Source organism: Candoia aspera, chromosome 2 (assembly GCF_035149785.1).
Source record: "Candoia aspera isolate rCanAsp1 chromosome 2, rCanAsp1.hap2, whole genome shotgun sequence".
NCBI lineage: Eukaryota > Metazoa > Chordata > Lepidosauria > Squamata > Boidae > Candoia > Candoia aspera.
The window spans coordinates 172,724,841-172,744,975 of NC_086154.1; the positions used below are offsets into that span (position 1 = coordinate 172,724,841).

The following is a 20,135-nucleotide window of genomic DNA, read 5'->3' on the forward strand; positions in this document are numbered from 1 at the left end:
CTACTATTAAAATATGAAGATAAATTCAACCAGTTCAAGAGATGGAAGGGTAGATGACTTTATCAAGTTAATTATCTAATTACAGCGAATAAAGTCATCACTATGGAATGCTGTATATACTGCAAAGGGAGTGAAAACAAGCCCCAAGCCCATTTCAGATCCAGGAAGTTCTAGTTTAGCGACTGCCTCATTTAGCAACCAATCGCAGTTATGATGGTGATGAAAAAGTAGCTTTGCAACCAGTCCTTGCATTTATGGCCTTTGCAAGTGTATAAAGCAAAGGAAAGCTGAAGTAAGATCATAAACACAGTTGCAGTTTCACTTAGTGACCACTTCACTTACTGATCGAGTTGCTGGTCCCAACTGTGGTCGCTAAACAAGGACTACCTGTACTGTCTTGTCTTCAAAAACATCATATAGGTCATATCTGATGAGTTTGCGGCAAGTATTTGAGAAGTAGTGCATCTTTCATTATTTTACTAGCAAAGGTACAGGTAGTTCTCGACTTATGACAGCAACTGGGACAGGAATTAAAGCCGGACTGCATCGCTTAGCGACAGCAATCCCTGTAGTCCCAGTTGCCATCGTCAACTGAGTCCCAGGATCATTAGGCGAAGCAACTTCCTGCCAGCTTCCCACAACCACAGTCAGTAGGGAAGTCAGTAGGAAGCTGTCAGTCCCAGGCCAGCAGGCAGGTAAGTACCCCACCTTGAGATGACTATGAAGATAGAGACACAGAGACAGAGAGAGAGAGAATAAAAATCTAATAATAAGGATGATAATAATAATAATAATGCTCTAATAAAATTAAATGCATTAATTGTAATCTTTCTTATGTAGGAAAAGGTATAGTAAAGCTGCAAACTGCTAATATTTGGTCTCTTCTGGGGTGACACAGAATCACTGCCTAAATTCCCACTATTACATCATCACAAGCCTAGAGGGCTTTTAAGGAGAAACATTTGTCTTCCGTTCCTCGCACAGAAGCACTGCTACCATCTCCTCTAAGGGAATAGTAGAGCTTTGAAAAGATCTCTGTGTGCTAGGCCACTGTATCATCAAACTCCCGAATATCTTTTTTGGTTCTTTTAGGTGAAACGTTCTCGCCTTTCCCCTCCAATGTCACTGCCAGGGTTTCTGTCCTTTTTCCCGGATCCCCTACAAAAAAAAAAAAAGAGTCCTCTTTGCAGGGAAGAGGTTTGTTACCCAACTCTTCAGAACTAGTGAGACCTTGTCATTTCTTCTCCTGTTTGTAAACAGTAAGAGTGTTATGTGCTCTTCAAAGTGCTTAAGCAAATTTAGTAAGAAACATATCACAGGGAATATATACTGAGAGGACGATGATGTAGGTAATTACAGCGATACAATATCGGCAGATATGCACACACTCATTAAGTAAAAGAACTGAAAATCTAGGGCAGAATTTGATACAAGATCAAAGTAACCCAATGAAGAGAGAAAAATCATGGTAAGGGTGTTTATATTGCTTATATAATTACATTCTAAAGAGGCACAAAATACAGGAATAGTAACAACAAATGAAACCTAATCTGAGGAAAGATTAGAAAGATTTCAAAAAGCAGAGTAAGGACTGACTGGAAAAATAAGAAAATTAGGAAGGTAAGTCACAAAATCCTCTGATTCTAAAATGCATTATACTTTCTTGTTCAGATGAGAGAACTGCAAAAACACGTTTAAAATAGCATTATGCGAAACACTTTTCCTCCCCAAAGCAGTATGATACAAAAGTCTCAATTAACCTTTTTCCTGCAACTAGAAAAAGGATTTTTCAAACACTCAAATCTTTCCTGTACATACACACCTAATTTTTATTACAGTCCAAGACCAGTACAAAAATAGTACCATGAATTAAATTTAATCGGTGTCTTAAGAAAAACCCCACAGACACTCCTAATACAATTTTCTGACAAAACATAGACTGAAGGCATCCACAGAACTACTGTTAAGCATCACACTAATCCATTGGAAGAGGCTCCTAGTTGCCATATTCTGCATATGCCTCAAAGGCCTTCAGGCTGGACAACTACAAACTTTTCTGTGTTTAATTAAAATTGATAGGTATACATTTTGTTGTGCTTTGTATCAAGGACTCTCAATGTCTCATTGCCATTTCCCATTGTGTTCTTGACCTGGAAAATAAAAAGAAAAGCTAATTTTAAGCTTACTGGGTGACTTTGAGCCAGTCACCTTCACCCAGCTATCCCCCAAGGTTGCTATTACAGGGAAAAACAGGAGAGAGAACTGTATACACCACCTTCAGCTTCTATACAAAAGGCAGGATATAATTCAAATAAATACATACATACATACATATTTTCCGCCAGTCTTCCCATATCTAGCACTTTCCACAAGTATTGAACTACATCTTCCAATTAACTCTTGCCAAGTGTTTTAAAACACGCCCATACTCCTCACTGATTTAATCAGGTTTAGCTACACCTTTCAATGTTCTTTTCAATGCCTTTAAGGAATAGGTATATTATAAGTGTATGTGTATATGTGTGTATATGTGTATGTAAGAGAGCCAGTTTGGTATAGTGGTTAGGGCATTGGGCTAGAAAACTGGAGACTGGGAGTTCTAGTCCTGCCTTAGGCATGAAGCCAGCTGGGTGACCTTAGGCCAGTCACTTTCTCTCGGCCCTGGGAAGGAGGCAATGGCAAACCACCTCTGAAAAACCTTGCCAAGAAAACTGCAGGGACTTGTTTGTGTAGTCTGTAGCAGTAAGGCTAACTCGAAGGTGCATCTGTGCACCTGCATTCATACAGAAATGTGTATGCATATATTTGTGTTTTATGTGTGTATATAGAGAGAAAGAGAAAGAAACAGTTTTGGAAGCTGTGTTTCATGGGGAGCCCACATTTTCTAATTAAAACAAGTTCCTAATGTCAAAAAATATGTATTTCTTCATAGGAGGCAAATTCTCACAGCCACATTGAATTAGTATTTGTGACATAACTTTTCTTGCCCTTCATTCTTGACTTTTTAAAAAAAAATCAAAATGACTACATCAGTTTAGATATTATAGGACACTGAAGCACAAATAGTGTGCTCTATCTGGATATCAACATTCCATTTTAGGAATTATAGAAAACACACATAGAAAAAGTGAAACAGGTATTTTTACACAAACTTTTTCCCAAAAAAGGAAAAGAAAAAGATATTATCAGATGGAAAAGAAAATGAAACAGGGTATGAAATACCTGCAATGAGTACGTAAACGCCATTTCTCAAGGAGAAGTTGTCTCTGGCTGATTAAAACATAGTGGCATTTTGTACTTTCTGAGAATTCACTGTTCCTTAATTAATTAATTAATTAATTTTATTTATTTTATTTATAGTTCAAATTTAGTCACCACCCATCTCACTCAGAGAGAGACTCTGGGCGGTTTACAATAAAATAATAAAACCTAATTAATTAGGTTGGTGGTATTATTCCCATTTCACAGAAGAAAGAATGTAACAATATGACATTGTAACAGGTGAGACTACTGTTATCAGCTTATCTACAAACATTAGACGAGCTCATGGCTGACATGACATTTGAACTGATCAGTTTCTGGCTTCAAAATTTAGGTATTTTTGAGCAATGCAGCAGTTGTAGCATGGTGCTCATGTATAAATGCTTTGACTGAGATCTTTAAACAGCAGTTGCCCATCACTTGAGGCACTACATTCATCTTAGACTTTCCTACCAATTAGCAACACTGACTTGTTGATTTTCCATGCAAACTCAGAAAGGTGACAAATAATACAATAGCTCAAGAAACCTGATATGCAGCAACCAGTAGTTTTTTAAAAAATTAGATACAAACCCTCTTAGATTGTTATAACATGTCCAATTCTGTGGCTAAGACTTGCAAGAGAAGTCAAGGTGCAATGGACACTTAACAAGAAAAAAGATAAAGCAAGCAAAGAAAGGCAGGGGTTTCACAGATGAAAGAGAAGGAAGGAAGGAAGGAAGGAAGGAAGGAAGGAAGATGTGAATGCATAGAAAAATGCACTGTAACATTTCATGGAAAAACAGAGGCACCATTTTCTTCTTTCTTTAAGCCCTTTTACAGTGAATTTTCTCCTAAAGAATTGGAAAAATAAAAAGTGGATGAGTTTTTTAAAAAAAATGGTAACTAATACAAGGTATTCTTATGCTGAAACACTTTACTCCTCACAAACAATCTCCAAAAACTGTGATAGGATGATTTTTTTGAAGACAGTCAATATAATTCTGATGTTGAAAGACAAGCAATTCTTGCAAGAGCAAAACGCATTTCTTGCTCCTGGGGCACTGGTGTTTCACAAGAGAAAGGACTCAGTACCTTCTTTGCTTGTGAACATTTCTAATTACTCTGTGGTGAATCTCTTTCCGAATTCCTCCCAGCCTGATTACGCCTCAAATTACTGGAAGAACAATGGTGTAGGCATCATTTATTTTGGATTACATTAGAAACAAGAAACTGATAACTTTGCTTTTATTTTTATCCTTTTATCCATTGTACCTTCACTTCTCTCGCAAGTCTTAGCCATAGAATTGAACAGAGCAAGTCTAAAAAATTTAAAGTTGGAAGAAACTCCTTTTGACCTTGAGATATATAAAAGAAACAGCATTGTATATTCTAAACTCAACATACTAACACACAACTCTACTGTGGCTAAAAAAGGTGTAGCAATTTTCCAAATCTACCTCCTTCCTATCCGTACCCTAAAAAAACATGTACAGTTATAATCGAAATTATTCAACCCCCATTGCAAATCAGGTTGATTGTCAAAATTTACAGACTTTCAGCTGTTTGCAATGAAAAAATCAAACAAAAGCAATTGAAATAGCTCAATACAATGAACACTTCAATTGGTGTCCACAAAGTCAACTGAAAATGCAACTTATAATGACTTCTCTAGTCTCAAAATTATTCAACCCCCTGAATAGAATCTGTCACAACAGCACACATGCAGTACACAAAACAGGTGTTCTCTCAAGCACACCTGATGCAACTAATCAAGGGCTTCATTAGCTGCACCAGGTGTGCTTGAGCTGGAATACATGAAATGCCTGAATGGGCTAGGGTTTTGTTGAGTGTCACACTTGACTGCATGTTAGAAATACAGTATGGCTAAGTCAAAAGAATGGTCCAAAAAGGTAAGAGAAGAGATCATTGCCCTTCACAAACAAGGAACAGGATACAAAAAGGTAGCGAAGGCATTGAATATTCCTAGAGACACCGTTGGAAGCATAGTTCGCAAGTTCAAAGTTAAAGGAACAGTGGTAACACTACCCGGACGGGGCAGAAAAAGGAAGCTGTCAATGGCTGCAACCAGATTTCTGAGAAGGCAGGTAGAGAGAAACCCTTGAGTGACTGCGGAAGACCTGCAGCAAGACTTGGTGGCAACAGGCACAGTGAGCACAGTAAGGCGCGTACTAAACACAGGAAGTTCTCATGCCAGAACTCCAAGACATACACCACTACTGACCAAAAGCACAAGAAAAGTTGGCTCCAATACGCTCAAAATCATGTAAATAAGCCACAGAAGTTTTAGGATTCTGTTCTGTGGAGTAATGAAACAAAACTGGAACTTTTTGGCCCAATGGATCAGCGGTATGTCTGGAGGAAGAAGGATGAGGCATATGCTGAAAAGAACACTCTGCCTACAGTTAAGCATGGTGGTGGCTCAGTGATGCTCTGAGGCTGCTTTGCATCCTCTGGCACTGGAAATCTGCAGCGTGTGGATGGCAAGATGGATTCATTGAAGTATCAGGAAATCCTAGGAGAAAACGTCATGCCATCTGTAAGGAAGCTGAAGCTTGGGCGTCACTGGACCTTCCAACAGGACAATGATCCCAAGCATACCTCAAATTCTACTAAGGCTTGGATGCAGAAGTAGTCCTGGAAGAGTCTACAGTGGCCATCACAGTCACCTGACTTGAACCCCATAGAAAATCTCTGGTGGGATTTGAAGGAGGAGGTTGCAGCACACAAACTCAAGAATATTACTGAACTGGAGGCCATTGCTCATGAGGAATGGGCTAAGATTCCTCAGGTACTCTGCCAGAAGCTGGTGTCTGGCTATGCATCTCATTTGCAGCAGGTCATAACAGCAAATGGGTGCTCTACTAAGTACTGAAGATGCTCACCATGAAGGGGTTGAATAATTTTGAGGCTAGAGAAGTTGCATTTTCAGTTGACTTTGGGGACACCACTTGAAGCATTCGTTGTGTTGAGCTACTTCAATTGCTTTTGTTTGATTTGTGCATTGCAAACAGCTGAAAGTCTGTACATTTTTACAATCAACCTGATTTGCAATGTGGGTTGGATAATTTCGATTACAACTGTATTTCTGAAGCTCAAGAACTCCATAAATTTTGCAACTCTAGGCAAGGAGATTGATTTTTAAAAAAGCAGCAGGAAACAAAATCATGGATGTGTTTCTACTGGTGGAATTTTTCTCCAGGAATTAAAGAATATTGCATGTACGATGTATAAAAGCCAAGTGAAGTCTGAAATAGGTGGCCAGGCAGGGACTATACTTTGGTCAACTTCACCCACTGTGGAAGACTGTCCAGACTATTAAAGGGACCACATCTGATTTTGTGGTCTCAGGGTCTGCTGGGGATTCCTCTCTGAATGGACGATTGCAAGGCTATGCTTCTCAGTTGGGAGGGCCATGGATATGAAATCACTGACTATGGAATATTTATTACAGGTACACTACTTTTCAGATCTGAAGCTGAAAGAGTGCTTAAGAGTTGTGCTTGATAGATCTATCGGCATCATCTTAAAGCAACTGTGTGGAAAGCTGTGCGAGCCCACGTAAATATGTGTTTGAAGTAAGGAGGCACTGACAACACACTCACATCTGCTTTGAAGCACCTTATAGCACCTGCCAGCATCTCCTTAATGTAAATGTGTATTTTCCTGGGATCACCATGCAAGCCCTAGAAAAGATGCAGCTCCTTAATGAGGTGCAGACTAACGTAACACGTGTGCCCATGCCTGCTCTGAAGCATATCTCTGTCTTCAGACCCAAAACACAGCATATCCCTACTTCTCATCCAAGTCCTCCACTACATATTTCACTGATCAAAAGCTGGAAATAGTTATATTCCAACCACATTTTATCTTCACAAAATCTGAACTCAGAGAAGTTGATTGGCTGAAGTTCACCTATCAAACTTTATGGAAATTTGAATCTAGGTCTTCCTATTTCTTGTTTCGTGATAACAATCTAGCACAGCACAAAATCATTCTTTCAGTAAGGGATAACAGAAAGACAGGAATATATTCATTGAACTTGCTGCAGAACACAAATCTATGTGCGTATGTATGTGTCATAAAGATGGCCCTAACCAATACCGTACAACCTTGATGCATGTCATATTTTTTCACATGACGTGAATAGAAATGTTTTGATATTAATGTGAGAGCCATCAAGCAGAGAATTAGCAAGCAGAATGCGAGCTATTTGCAGTAGCGACAATCCCTCTATTATCTACAATTCAAGAAATATTTGAAATAAAATAGTGTAAGCGCTATACAAATACCAAAGCCAATAATGAAATCTATCTCACAGCAATCCGTGTTGAATGTTCATTCTACTAATACATTTTCAAATTTGTTTCTATCATACTACTACTTTCTTTTTTAAATGGCACAATACTAATTTCTCACTTGTTCTTCCTTCTAATTTTAAACCACAAAAGCCCTAAGCAAATTTACAACTCAAACAGTAGAAGAAAAATACCCATCAACTTATATGGGATCATACATTTTTACTTAAGTGCATTGTTTTTTAAAGTATTGTGTATTGTTGACAAGTTGCTCTATCTTGCCCCTAACCTTTAGATGTAACTCTATGCATGTCTCCCTTGATTGTGTTCAAGAAGCCACACTCACAAATTAAGCTATAATGTTGTTTCTTTGGGTTTTGCTTAGCTTGTTGTATAAACTATAGTTCCTAAACCATTATTATGACAAAGAACAATGTTGTGAACAACACTAGTTCTGGATTACAATTAGAGCATGTATTAAGTTATTTGTGGACTTCTAGCCAACTTGGGTCAGTTTTCCTCCCTTTCAGATGATCTTGCTATGGAGAGGATAGAATCTGAAGCCACAAGCCAAAACAATATAAAACCCAAACAAACCAAAATCTGAAACAAACCATGCATCCCTGCTAACAAATCACACCAAGTTGCAGCTGCTATCTTTGAGTAAACACATACTATATATTAAGACATGCTTTCCCACTTTAAAACAAATCAAGCACTGATTCACATTATACTAAGTCACCCTCCCTCATATAATGTGCAACCTGAATCCCAGAGTCTAATTAGGTTGATTCCCAATTAAACGATATGGCAGCTTTAAATCATAAGTTGGCTAGAAGGACCTTAGTTTTAATTATTTTTGCAAAGATCTGTTTGTTGGTATATTGTTAGCACTAAACAAACTTCAAAAGTAAACCCTTTTTTCAAAACTGGGAAATCGAAGTCATCACGCAAATGCTGCCTTTACATACTTGCCTCCTGACATCCAACACAAGAACGCAAATCACAGCATTTGCATAATGGCGCAATCACGCACACATTCTCATCTGCCTTGCCTCCTATGTTCTCCCTGGGGATGCCAATGAATAAGAACAAACCCCGTGATGGGGCATACATCAGTCTACAACAAATTCAAGTTAGTCTGATAGAAGTTTAAAGTTACAGTCTGCAAAATCATAATATATGCATGATATTGGATTCTTGCATTTTTATTAGCTTTTATGTTTATTCTGTTTTTCTGTTTCTCTGTTTGCTTTGTGGTAAAATGCCGGAAGAAATTTTTGTTGAACCTATAAATACAGGAAAGTAGGTAGGTAGGTAGGTAGGTAGGTAGATAATAGACAGACAAGAATCATTTACCAAAATCTACCCTTGTTAGTATGCACTGCATTGGATGGTCAGTTGTATGCCTTGTTGTCGTTGCACCACTTTCATAACACGATGCACACAGATCGTAATCGTAGCAAATTAAACACTTGTATCTGCGACCTCGGAAATTTCCTTTTAAACATGCATCGCAGCTGACACCTGCAAACAAATAAATAGAAAACCATTAGCTATAAGTTATACATTTACATAAATATTGTACACCTGTGCAATTTTACTGAAATACCCGTGTTCTGAATTATTATCAGTTCAATTATCTTGTTCTTAACTGAAAATTAATAACATTCATGATCTCGTAATTATTCAAAGTATCCTGAACATGCTTCTCGTATTATAACAATCCACTAAAATACTGACTCTTCATGTTCTCAAGCAGGAGTCTCAAATGTGAGGCCAAGTCAATTTTATGGCCCATAACAATACTGACAAAGAGTAAGACCTCCAAAGCATGCTTATCAGATCAACCTCAAAAGAAGATTCTTGCCCATTTCAATGGCTGTAACATGTGAGACAACATCAAGAGAGAGGGAGATAGACTGACAGAGACTAGAAGGGATGGAAAAAGACAGTGCAAGCTTGCCTGCTGCCCAGAACAGAGAGCACCTCATTCATGGACCACAGCAAAACAGGAACTGCCAAAATCTTTAACCCTAATTCTAACCCTCCTCATCCCTGGAAACACTAGGAGACTAATGGAAATGGAATTCACCAGGTTTATCACAGAAACTGAGGCCCACAGCTGTACACTGGACAGAAAGCATTGGCCGCTGTCCAGGACAGAACAGGGCAGGCTGAAGGATGGCTGCATGTCTCGCCTCCTACTGATGTGCTATCAGAGCCAAGCTCAGCACTGAAGCCTGCTCTTTCCATTTGCCCGTTCCCTGCAACACTGCTGCAGCGCTTTCTTGTTATCAGCAGCTGCTGTCCAGAAACTCCTGTAGTGACTACAGGAGTTTATATCAACATACAAAGGTTTCAAAGTTGCAGCCCTCAAACTAATAAACTAGTCTTTCCTATGAAGAACTTGTGACGATTTGAGTTCGAGACCCTTGTTCTAAAGCCCAAAAACTTCCTACAGCCCATTATTTCACAGTTCACACTACCAAAGAAAAAAAGCAACTCTATACAAACCAGCAGATATAATTCTTGCAAGACATTTTATTCTGACCAGGGCATACTGACATAATACCCTTGTTTAATAAATGTGCCCTAACTACAAGCACTGTAAGTTAAAAAAAAAGAAAGAAAGAACAGAGACTGAGATTACTACTAAGCCTTGGTATGAAAGGAATCTGAACTAGTTGGTTCTAGTTATATGTCACTAAAGTTATCACTGGTTTGTCTATTAAAAGCTTATTGTTTAAAGCTGCCTAGGAAAGCAACGATAAAATATCTCAAGCACAGATTACTAAGAGCATAATATCAGATCTGAAGCAGATAAGGTATGGTATGAAAATCATACTGTGTATAAAAATATCCACATTAGCTTTGCAAATATTTCAAATAAAAAATTGAAAATGTTCTTGAATTTCAAAATCTTCAAAATCTTATTTTCTACTAATAAAAGCAGCTGATTTTTTTTTCCTTCTTCAAAAGCAGCTGAATTGAAGTATTTTATTGGAGGGGAAACCAAAGGTGTATTTACAATTTAATATATGTACGCTTACTCATTTCCTCAAATGTGAGTTTATTTGGGTTCAACAATACTCATTCTAAAGTACTTAACCCCTCCATTTAGGATTGCAATCTTGGTATGCTTAAAAGAGAATCATGGAATTGTAAGAACTGGAAGGGACCATTTAGAAACACCAAGACCACAACACACTTAATGCAAAAATTCAAATTAATCCCCCCCCCACTCAATCCAAAAATCTTCTGCTTGAAAGTATCCCACTACCTCTCTGAATAACTGGTGCCATTGCTGGGTTTTCTTCTTTAAAAAAAGAATTCAATCAAAATCTATTTTCCTGTAATTTAAATCCATTATTCCATGTTCTTAAATCCATTATTCCATGTTCTGAACTCCAGAACAATAGAGAACAGTTTTGATCTTCTATGTGACGTTTCAGGTGTTTGAACAGTGCTGTTCCCCATTCAGTTCTCCTTTCTCAATAAGACATACCCAGTTCCCTCAATCTTTCTTTTAGAATTTACTAGTCCTCTGTTCATCCTCACTGCCTTTCTCTGAACTTGTTCCAATTTCTCTGAATCCTTCTTGAATACTGCCCAGAACAGAATACTCAATCTAACCAAAGCAGAATAAAGTAGAACTGCCTGCTGTGATTTGCAAATTGTATCTGTTGATGCGGTCTAAAATTGTATTTGCCTTTTGCAGCCACACTGCACTTCTAATACTCTGTTTCCAGTCAACTACTATTCAAAGATCTCTTTTACAACTACCATTACCATCTTATACCCATAATTTGATCTTTGTTTCCTAGGTGAAAAACTTCGTGTTTTATTGTTATTTTCTCTGATCTGCAAAGATTACTTTGATTTTTTTATGTAATCTGCAAATCTCATTAGTATCTCCAGTTATTCATGCAACGCTAAAATTATTGTAAAACTCAGAAATTAGTATCAGCTACTCAAAGATGTCACTGTGTTTACAGATTCAATTTCAGAAGATGATCAAGAAAACAAATAACTGTGTACCGATTTGCAAGTGTGCACACCTTTCCTGACTGAAACTGGGCACTGGATTAAAGTTACAAATTTGCTCATCAATATGTTGTCATTTATCACCGTCTCTCTTAAGAGAGTATGGAGTTCAAATATTTGTTTATTTAATACCTTTATATGGCTGCTCCGCTCATTATATATATATATGATTGATTGATTGATTGATTCTGGGTGGCTAACAATTAAAAACAGAGTAAAAACATAACCAAAGTTGTAAAAACATAAATGGTATAAAATAGCAGTGATCAATAGAACCTCATCAATATGTTGTCATTTATCACTGTCTCTCTTAAGCGAGTATGGAGTTCAAATATTTGTTTATTTAATACCTTTATATGGCCGCTCCGCTCATTATATATATATATATATATATATATATGAATGAATGATTGATTGATTGATTGATTCTGGGTGGCTAACAATTAAAAACAGAGTAAAAACATAACCAAAGTTGTAAAAACATAAATGGTATAAAATAGCAGTGATCAATAGAACCAGGAAACGGGCTTACCCATCCTATCAGGCCCCCAGAATAACTGCTTGAATAGTAGTTATTCAACCAAATTGCTACTGGACAGATATAAAAGGAAATTATTTATTTGTGTATAAGAGCCTTCCAATAGAAGTGTGGAAATTCTCTCACAGTGAAAAGTAAACGTTATACCAGATCAGGTCTTTGCCAAAACAAGGAAAGATGGAAACTGTACCTCACCTCCAAAAGATATTGGCTTGTAACTTTTTTCATAGAATGGGTGGAAGAAAAAGGCACCAACAATTTGAATACTGATGTTATAAACAAAGTTCACATTTGATAAACAGCAGTCACTGGAATTATTTTGGTAATAGCTTCATAGTGCTGCTGCAATAAATCTGCTTATCTGAGCTTTCGTGTCCTGAAAATTTATTCTACAATGTTTTGCCTTGCCAGCCAAGATATGCCTGAAAAAAATGTTAAGCCTAACTCTATAATATTTGAAATGCTCTGCCCAATGTTCAGAACTGACTTTACAAAGTTACAATGCTGTTATGTAATAAATGCTGCAATCCTAATTATATATTTCATTTATATTATACTTTGCAGTATTTAATTTTCAGGATAGATTATCTCAATAATTTTACAAAAACTTTTTAGGTATGTCAGTATTTTCTTGTACTACAGGTAGTCCTCACTTAACGACTGATCGCTTAATAACCAAAGTTATGACGGCTTTGGAAAGGGTGCTTTACAGCCCATAAAGCACTTCGGGCTGTTGTGAAATGTCATGCCACCCCCGTGATCACATGACCGCATTTCAGGTGTTTGGCAACTGGGTCTCATTTATGACTGGTTGCCATGCACCCCGCCATCATGTGATCGCCACTGAATCTTCTCTGCCGGCTTCCCCAGAACGTCAATGGGGAAGCCAGCAGGGAAGGTCGCAAGTGGAGGGGACAGAACTCTTTGGAGCTCCTAAGAGGAGGCACGGTTGGCTTTGCGCTGCGCAGAGGAGGGGAAAAAAGGCAGCTTTCGGCTCTTTCCCCCTTCTTCAGAGCAAAAGCCCTCTTTGGAGCTCCTTACCTTACGTGTTGCCTCTCTGCTCAGGGGCTGAGAATCTTGGCTCTCAAGGCTGTTTCAAGAGCTCCCTGCCAAAGGATTCTCAGCCCCTGAGCAGAGAGGTGCGATAAGTAAGTAAGGAGCATGTGGTGCCTCCAGGGGTAGGTGGAATCCTTCGGCACCCCACACTCCTTACCTGGGACTCCGTCTGCTTAACGACCCGCAAGACTGCTTAATGACTGCAACTGGGAGAGCTGATATTGCGGTCGCTGAGCGAAGCAGTCATGTGCCATCTCACTTAATGACAGCTTCGCTCAACAACTGAGATTCTGGTCCCAATTGTGGTCTCTATACAGGTCGTATAGAGAACATGCACTGAGAAAATGTAGAAGTTTGCTATGCAGGGAACTTATAATGGAAAGGCATTATATATCTTGTTTTTAATGCCAACATAATTACACCTAGTAAATTATTGATAAATGATATATGAATGTCCATTAGTGACAACTCAATATAACTGCATTTGAAATCTGAGTTACACGAACCTTTTCATCTAATGCTCTTTCATCTTAATGGAAGCCTATAATACACATGAATGGTATGTTGTAAATAAAATTTACAACCAAGCCTTGAACCAATTTCTAAGGTTATTTTATACCTTCTTGTGCCCTCCCCGCTTATTACCCCAACAGTGTTGAAATGTCAATAGAAACAGGACACAATCTTTGAACATTATGACGTTAGAGAGTAGAATAGTAAGGATAAAAATGGCTCACCCTAATTTTGAAAATGTTGCTTCCCCAGGATGTTCTCACCTTTCTTGTGCTTCTGACTTCATATATGCATTTTTAAAAATTTAACACAGTATTCTTATATCCAGAAATGACAAGATAAAATAATTACAAACAAACTTACATTTATTTTCAGATAGGACATAAAGGCAAGCTTTCTGACAACCAAGGCCTGCAGGTAGCTTATTGCAATGCATAAATTGCATTATTTAAATTTTGTTAATCAGAGGTATGGAGCAGCAATTAATTTCATGGTTTTTTTTTGCCTTAACCTATTACAGTACTTCTATATTTTGGGGAAAAAAAGCATTAATATAATACGTCACAGAGACTACAGGGATGTGACACATATGAGCAGACAGACCTCCCTCACTGTATGGATAAGTCTTACACGGCTTATATTTCAAAAGGATTTTTTGGAATGAAGGGATATGCACAAAACGTAAAACTGTTTTTTTATTTCAAGTACAGAACAAAACAGTCCCACTCAAATGAATTCTATTGAAACATTTCAAGTTGGCTGTATTCCCTCAGAATAAAACTTGAAATGGCTTGAGTGTTCTCTGAGAACAAAACACAAAATATTTCAAGTGCACAGACCAACAATGAAGATTCAGGATCAGCTGCGTTCCCTTGTTTTTCATTCTAGGTCTGCAAAAGTGAAATGATACTCCATACTGAATGCACCCACCACCCAAACTGCAGAAAGTTTAACCAAGGGCATCATTGTTTAGATTAGTATGTTACAATTTATATTTACAATATAAATCCTCTTCAACAGAAAGAACAGACAGGTGTTTTTTCATTTTCTTTAAATAAACTCCAAGTTGCTCAGCTATCACATAATAGGACAAAAAGAGCAATTAAATTATTTAACATTCCTTTCAATTAGTACATCAAACTTAATGAGGTTTTCTCTTTCTCTCTTTGACCAATTTTCTATAGCCAACCTATCTATATAAAACAAATAAAAATTTGCTGTCTGTTTGCCAGGTGCAAAATCAACTATGTTATTCTTCCCCAATGCTGCTACTTGTGGAAAAGAGTAGCTGAAAGGAAAAAAACCCGCTGATGCTTCTTAACAGCATGAATAACATAAATATTACAAAACATAAGAGCACACACAGGCAGCATATAAACATTCATTCCCATGCAGTACCTGTCTGCAACATTCGTAGAACCCACCTATCTACTTGCATGAATTCTAATGTTTGTTGAAACAACAAAGTTTTATTTCGTCCTTGGAGCAAAAATGCTATTTTGTTTTATGCTCAGCAAACTAAAAAAGAATGAATACTTTGCAGTTGAAGTGTTCTACACATCTCAAGGGATGAACACATCTCAAGGGATGATCAAAATATTCTAAGCGGGAAATATTATTCTGTGCACTTTGAACATAAAACAGAACACCCATGCTGTGATAGCTTTACCCTGACCTCAAAACAAAATACACTGTTTTATTCTAAGAATCCTGTGATTGGCTTTAAAAAAAAATCCAGAATTGCAAATAAAATAGCATGGACAAGTCCAATCCTGTTACTACGGGCCAAGACTAAGCAAGGAGAGAAGCAGGTGGAGACTGTGATTAGGAAGAAATAGCAATTGTTTAAGGGTGTAAGAGGTAGAAGCAGAATATGATACTGTTCCTGGACCCCAGTCACTGAAATATCCAAATAAAACACTGTATCATATGTCAGGAATCAATCAATCGGTCAGGCTACACATTTTGGGTTCAGATGATGGTTTATCAGAGCAAAGACAATTCAGAAGACTCAACTCAAAAGTAAGCTTTGTAATCCTGGATTTTGTCTAGATGCTCCTAGTAATGAAAGAAGCCTCTAAATCAGAGTTTTTCAGCCTTACCAATTTTTAAGATGAGTGGACTTTAACTCCCAGAATTCCCTGGCCAGCCATGCTGGCTGAGGAAGTCTGGGAGTTGAAATCTACTCATCTTAAAGTTGCTAAGGTTGAAAAACCCTGCTCTAAATACAAGCACACTGCCCATTACATTCTAGCTATACATATGTATTCTGAAAGCAAAGAGAGACCAGGTAAGAACCTGGAGTCTCATGTTATTTGTGATTTTATCGCAGTATCAATTTGCCTGGAGGGGAAATGACAATGTCCCAACCCAAAACAAGCTTAGGGTTTAGTAAATGCATTTTCTTGAATGAATTTAAAACTTTAGGACCAGAAGAAATACAACCCAAGTTACTGAAAGAACTAACTGGTGGACCGGACATACACCAGAAATCCTGGAGAACTGGTGAAGTGCCTGATAGATGACTGGAATAGAGCAAATGTATCTCTCTTCAGAAAGAGGGGAAAGGAAGAACTACAGACTGATCAGTCTGACAGAGAAACCAACAGCCCAGAAAAGTGGTAGACTCCCCTTCATCAGATATATTCAAGCATCTGTCTAGGATGCAACAATTTGGGCTCCTGTACTAAGTAAGGGGTTGGATTTGAGGGCCTTAAATGTCCTCTTCCAACTCTATGATTCAAATGGAATATTTTCAAGAGAGAAAAAAAACACAATCTCATATACCAAGATAAATTATTTCTTAATTTTAGTTAATAAATCCGGTAGTGTCATCTTTTATATAGCTCCCTGTGATACCAAAAGCATGTATCAGAGGTTGGAAAAGTTATGCATAGAAAAAAGAAAAGCTAAATCTAGACAGAATTTAATCTTCCATAAAGTATTTGCTGTAATGCTAGCAAGATTTCCATAGTTCCATAAATAAGATCAAAGATCAAATGGAGTCACATTGTATCTTTAGAACGAAAGACAGACGAAATAGTATTTGCCTCCTTTCCTCAGCATATAACTTTCTCTGTATCTATATGCGATATTGAACAAGACACTGCAGAAGCCATTTGTTCCATTCAAATCCTGTCTCAACTGATTGAAGGAATGTACGCTTGAATCTAAAAGCTCAGCAATAGCCAAACACAACATTGCTGAGTTGCTCGGTAACATCAACATTCAATGCAGTATCTAAACTACAACAAAAGCACAACACGGCTGAAAAACCAATAAGCAAAAAATATGCTTATTCATTTCAAGGCTTTGTAAACAAGAATATTGTGAAATCTTTGATTCCACATTAATTTATGGGATTATTTTACTCCATTTCCAGATCATTTTCTTCTTTCATTGTTATACACTTGTCTTCAAAATTCTTTTTGAAATAATGGAAAATCAAGTTGAACAAATTGACTGGTGTCAAACTGATGCCAAGAAAATCTAGCTATCAACATTTGGTCATAATTCATTACTTTGGAAAAGAGTTTATATTATACAACTTCGTGATTTTTTTTAATATTGAGGTTATTGTGCCCTTCAATTTATCTACATGCAGAGTATTTTTAATCCACAGGCTCAGGAAAATACATGATTAAGTTAAGGAGGTGCTGACAACATGAAACTGCCTTCTGAACTTGAACACATATTTTCCTGACCCTATCCAGCTACTTTATAAGCCCAGGAAAAGGCACAGCCCCTTTGAAGAGCAGCCAACAGGTACCCTATTTCAAATCTTTATGAACAGAGGCTTTGGATAAAAGAGTAGCTATGTGCCATCATTTCCTAGTTGTAAGCTTCCTAAAGGCAACTGGTCACTACTTACATAGATGGGATACAGTCCAACTAGTATTCAAAGCATGTAGCACTAATAATGGTGCTTATTTTCAGCAAACATTAAATATAGTATCAAGAGCCTACCTGTTTCTTCCCAATTGCATATTTGAAAAAGAGCATCTCATTTTAGAAGTTAGTAGGGGAAACTGATTAAGGAAGAATATCAATACCCACTGCAGTAGCAAAAGATCTGCTACTGAGTACAGTACTTGCAGCAGCTCACAAGCATATTGGAGTTAAAAATCCATACCTGTTAGTAAAGGTTGTACATGGAAATTATATCCACCTGTTCTACTTGTCTCCCAAGATTCTACACACATGTAAAATACATTGTTTACCGTAGTATCTTGAAATGATAAAATATAGCAATGTTTTAAAAAAGAACTCTAAAATGCTTAATTTGTATTAGAGGCAGTCCTTGGCATTCAGTAAAATAGGCATTAGTAAGTACATTTAATCAAAACAGATGTTTAGTCTGAAAGGAGAAAGTAATTTAACTGGTTGTGCTAACCAGAATGTGGTACATTTGGTTTTAGCATGTTTCATGAATCCAGCTACTGTGGTTTATAATCCATGGTTAATGGATTAGTGTATTGCGTAATATTGGTTGAGTCAATAAATTACCATTAAGCATGTATGATCTCCTATCTTGGTCAAAATTCTTCAGACTCACTCAACCAATTCAGTTTACTAGTGCAATTCGCATGAAATGTAATTCTAAACTGAAATGCCAACTTTAATGGCAGGTGTTTTATCCATGTCTTTTAAAATAATAATATATGAATGTACAGTGCATTCAGAAAGTATTCAGACCCCCTTCACTTTTTTCAATTTTGTTATGTTGCAGCCTGATACAATTGTTCAAATTCATTTTTTTTCTCATTAATCTACACTCAGTACCCCATAATGACGAAGTGAAAACAGAATTTTAGAAATGTCTGTAAATTTATTAAAAAGGAAAAACTGAAATATCACATGTACGTAAGTATTCAGATCCTTTACTCAGTACTTTGTTGAAGCACCTTTGGCAGCAATTACAGCCTCGACTCTTTTTCGGTATGACGCGACAAGCTTTGCACACCTGGATTGAGGGATTTTCTGCCATTCTTCTTTGCAAATCCTCTCAAGCTCAATCAGGTTGGATGGGGACCGTTGGTGGACAGCCATTTTCAGGTATCTCCAGAGATGTTCAATAGGGTTCAGGTCAGGGGTCTGGATGGGCCACTCTAGGACATCCACAGAGTTGTCCCTAAGCCATTCCTGTGTTGTCTTGGCTGTGTGCTTAGGATCATTGCTGTGTTGGAAGGTGAACCTTTGGCCTAGTCTGAGGTCCTGAGCACTGTGGAACAGGTTTTCATTGAGGAGATCTCTGTACTTTGCTCCATTCAGCTTTCCCTCAACCCTGACCAGTCTCCCAGTCCCTGCTGCTGAAAAACACCCCCACAGCATGATGCTGCCACCACTATGCTTCACTGTTGGGATGGTATTGGGCAGGTGATGAGCAGTGCCTGGTGTCCTCCAGACATAATGTTTAGAATTGAGGCCAAACAGTTCAATCTTGGTTTCATCAGACTAGAGAACCTTGGTTTCATCAGACTAGAGAACCTTGTTCCTCACAGTCTGAGAGTCCTTTAGGTGTTTTGCAAACTCCAAGCGGGCTTTCATGTGTTTTGCACCGAGGAGAGGCTTCTGTCTAGCCACTCTGCCATGAAGCCCAGATCAGTGGAAGCTGCCCTTCTGGAACTTTGTCCCATGTCCACACAGGATCTCTGGAGCTCAGTCAGAGTGACCATCGGGTCTTGGTCATCTTACTAGGGCTCTTCTCACCTGATTGCTCAGTTTGGCCAGGTGACCAGCTCTTGGAAGGGTCCTGGTTGTGCCAAACTTCTTCCATTTGAGAATTATGGAGGCCACTGTGCTCTTGGGAACCTTCAGTGCAGCAAAAAAAATATTTGTATCCTTCCTCAGATCTGTGCCTTGCAATAATCCTGTCCCTGAGCTCTGCAGGCAGTTCCTCTGACCTCACAGCTTTTGCTCTGATACAGTATGCATTGTCAGCTGCAAGGCCTTCTATAGAGAGGTGTGTGCCTTTCCAAATCATGTCCAATCAATTTAATTTACCACAGGTAGACTCCAATCAAGGTGTAGAAACAGCTCAGCAACGATCAAGAGAAATGGGTGGCGCCTGAGCAAAATTTCAAGTGTTGTTGCAAAGGGTCTGAATACTTACGTACATGTGATATTTCAGTTTTTCCTTTTTAATAAATTTACAGACATTTCTAAAATTCTGTTTTCAGTTTGTCATTATGGGGTACTGAGTGTAGATTAATGAGAAAAAAATGAATTTGAACTATTGTAGTATCAGGCTGCAACATAACAAAATTGAAAAAAGTGAAGGGGATCTGAATACTTTCCGAATGCACTGCATATAATATATGTATGCCTAAACCCAATGAAGTGTGCTGAAAAAGTCCATTAAAACATGTTTGGTATTTCAGTTTCATAAGTTCCTTAACTTTAATTAATGGATATCAATTCCA

At 37.8% G+C, this 20,135-nt stretch overlaps 1 protein-coding gene across 1 annotated transcript in view; it reads right to left on the minus strand.

Moving 5' to 3' along the window:
- Positions 1-20,135, minus strand: part of KCMF1 (potassium channel modulatory factor 1) — a 54,151-nt gene that overhangs the window by 20,692 nt on the left and 13,324 nt on the right. The window contains exon 2 of the mRNA XM_063294894.1: positions 8,919-9,086. Within this exon, the coding sequence (XP_063150964.1) occupies positions 8,919-9,086 (168 nt within the window). The remainder of the gene's footprint in view (positions 1-8,918; positions 9,087-20,135) is intronic.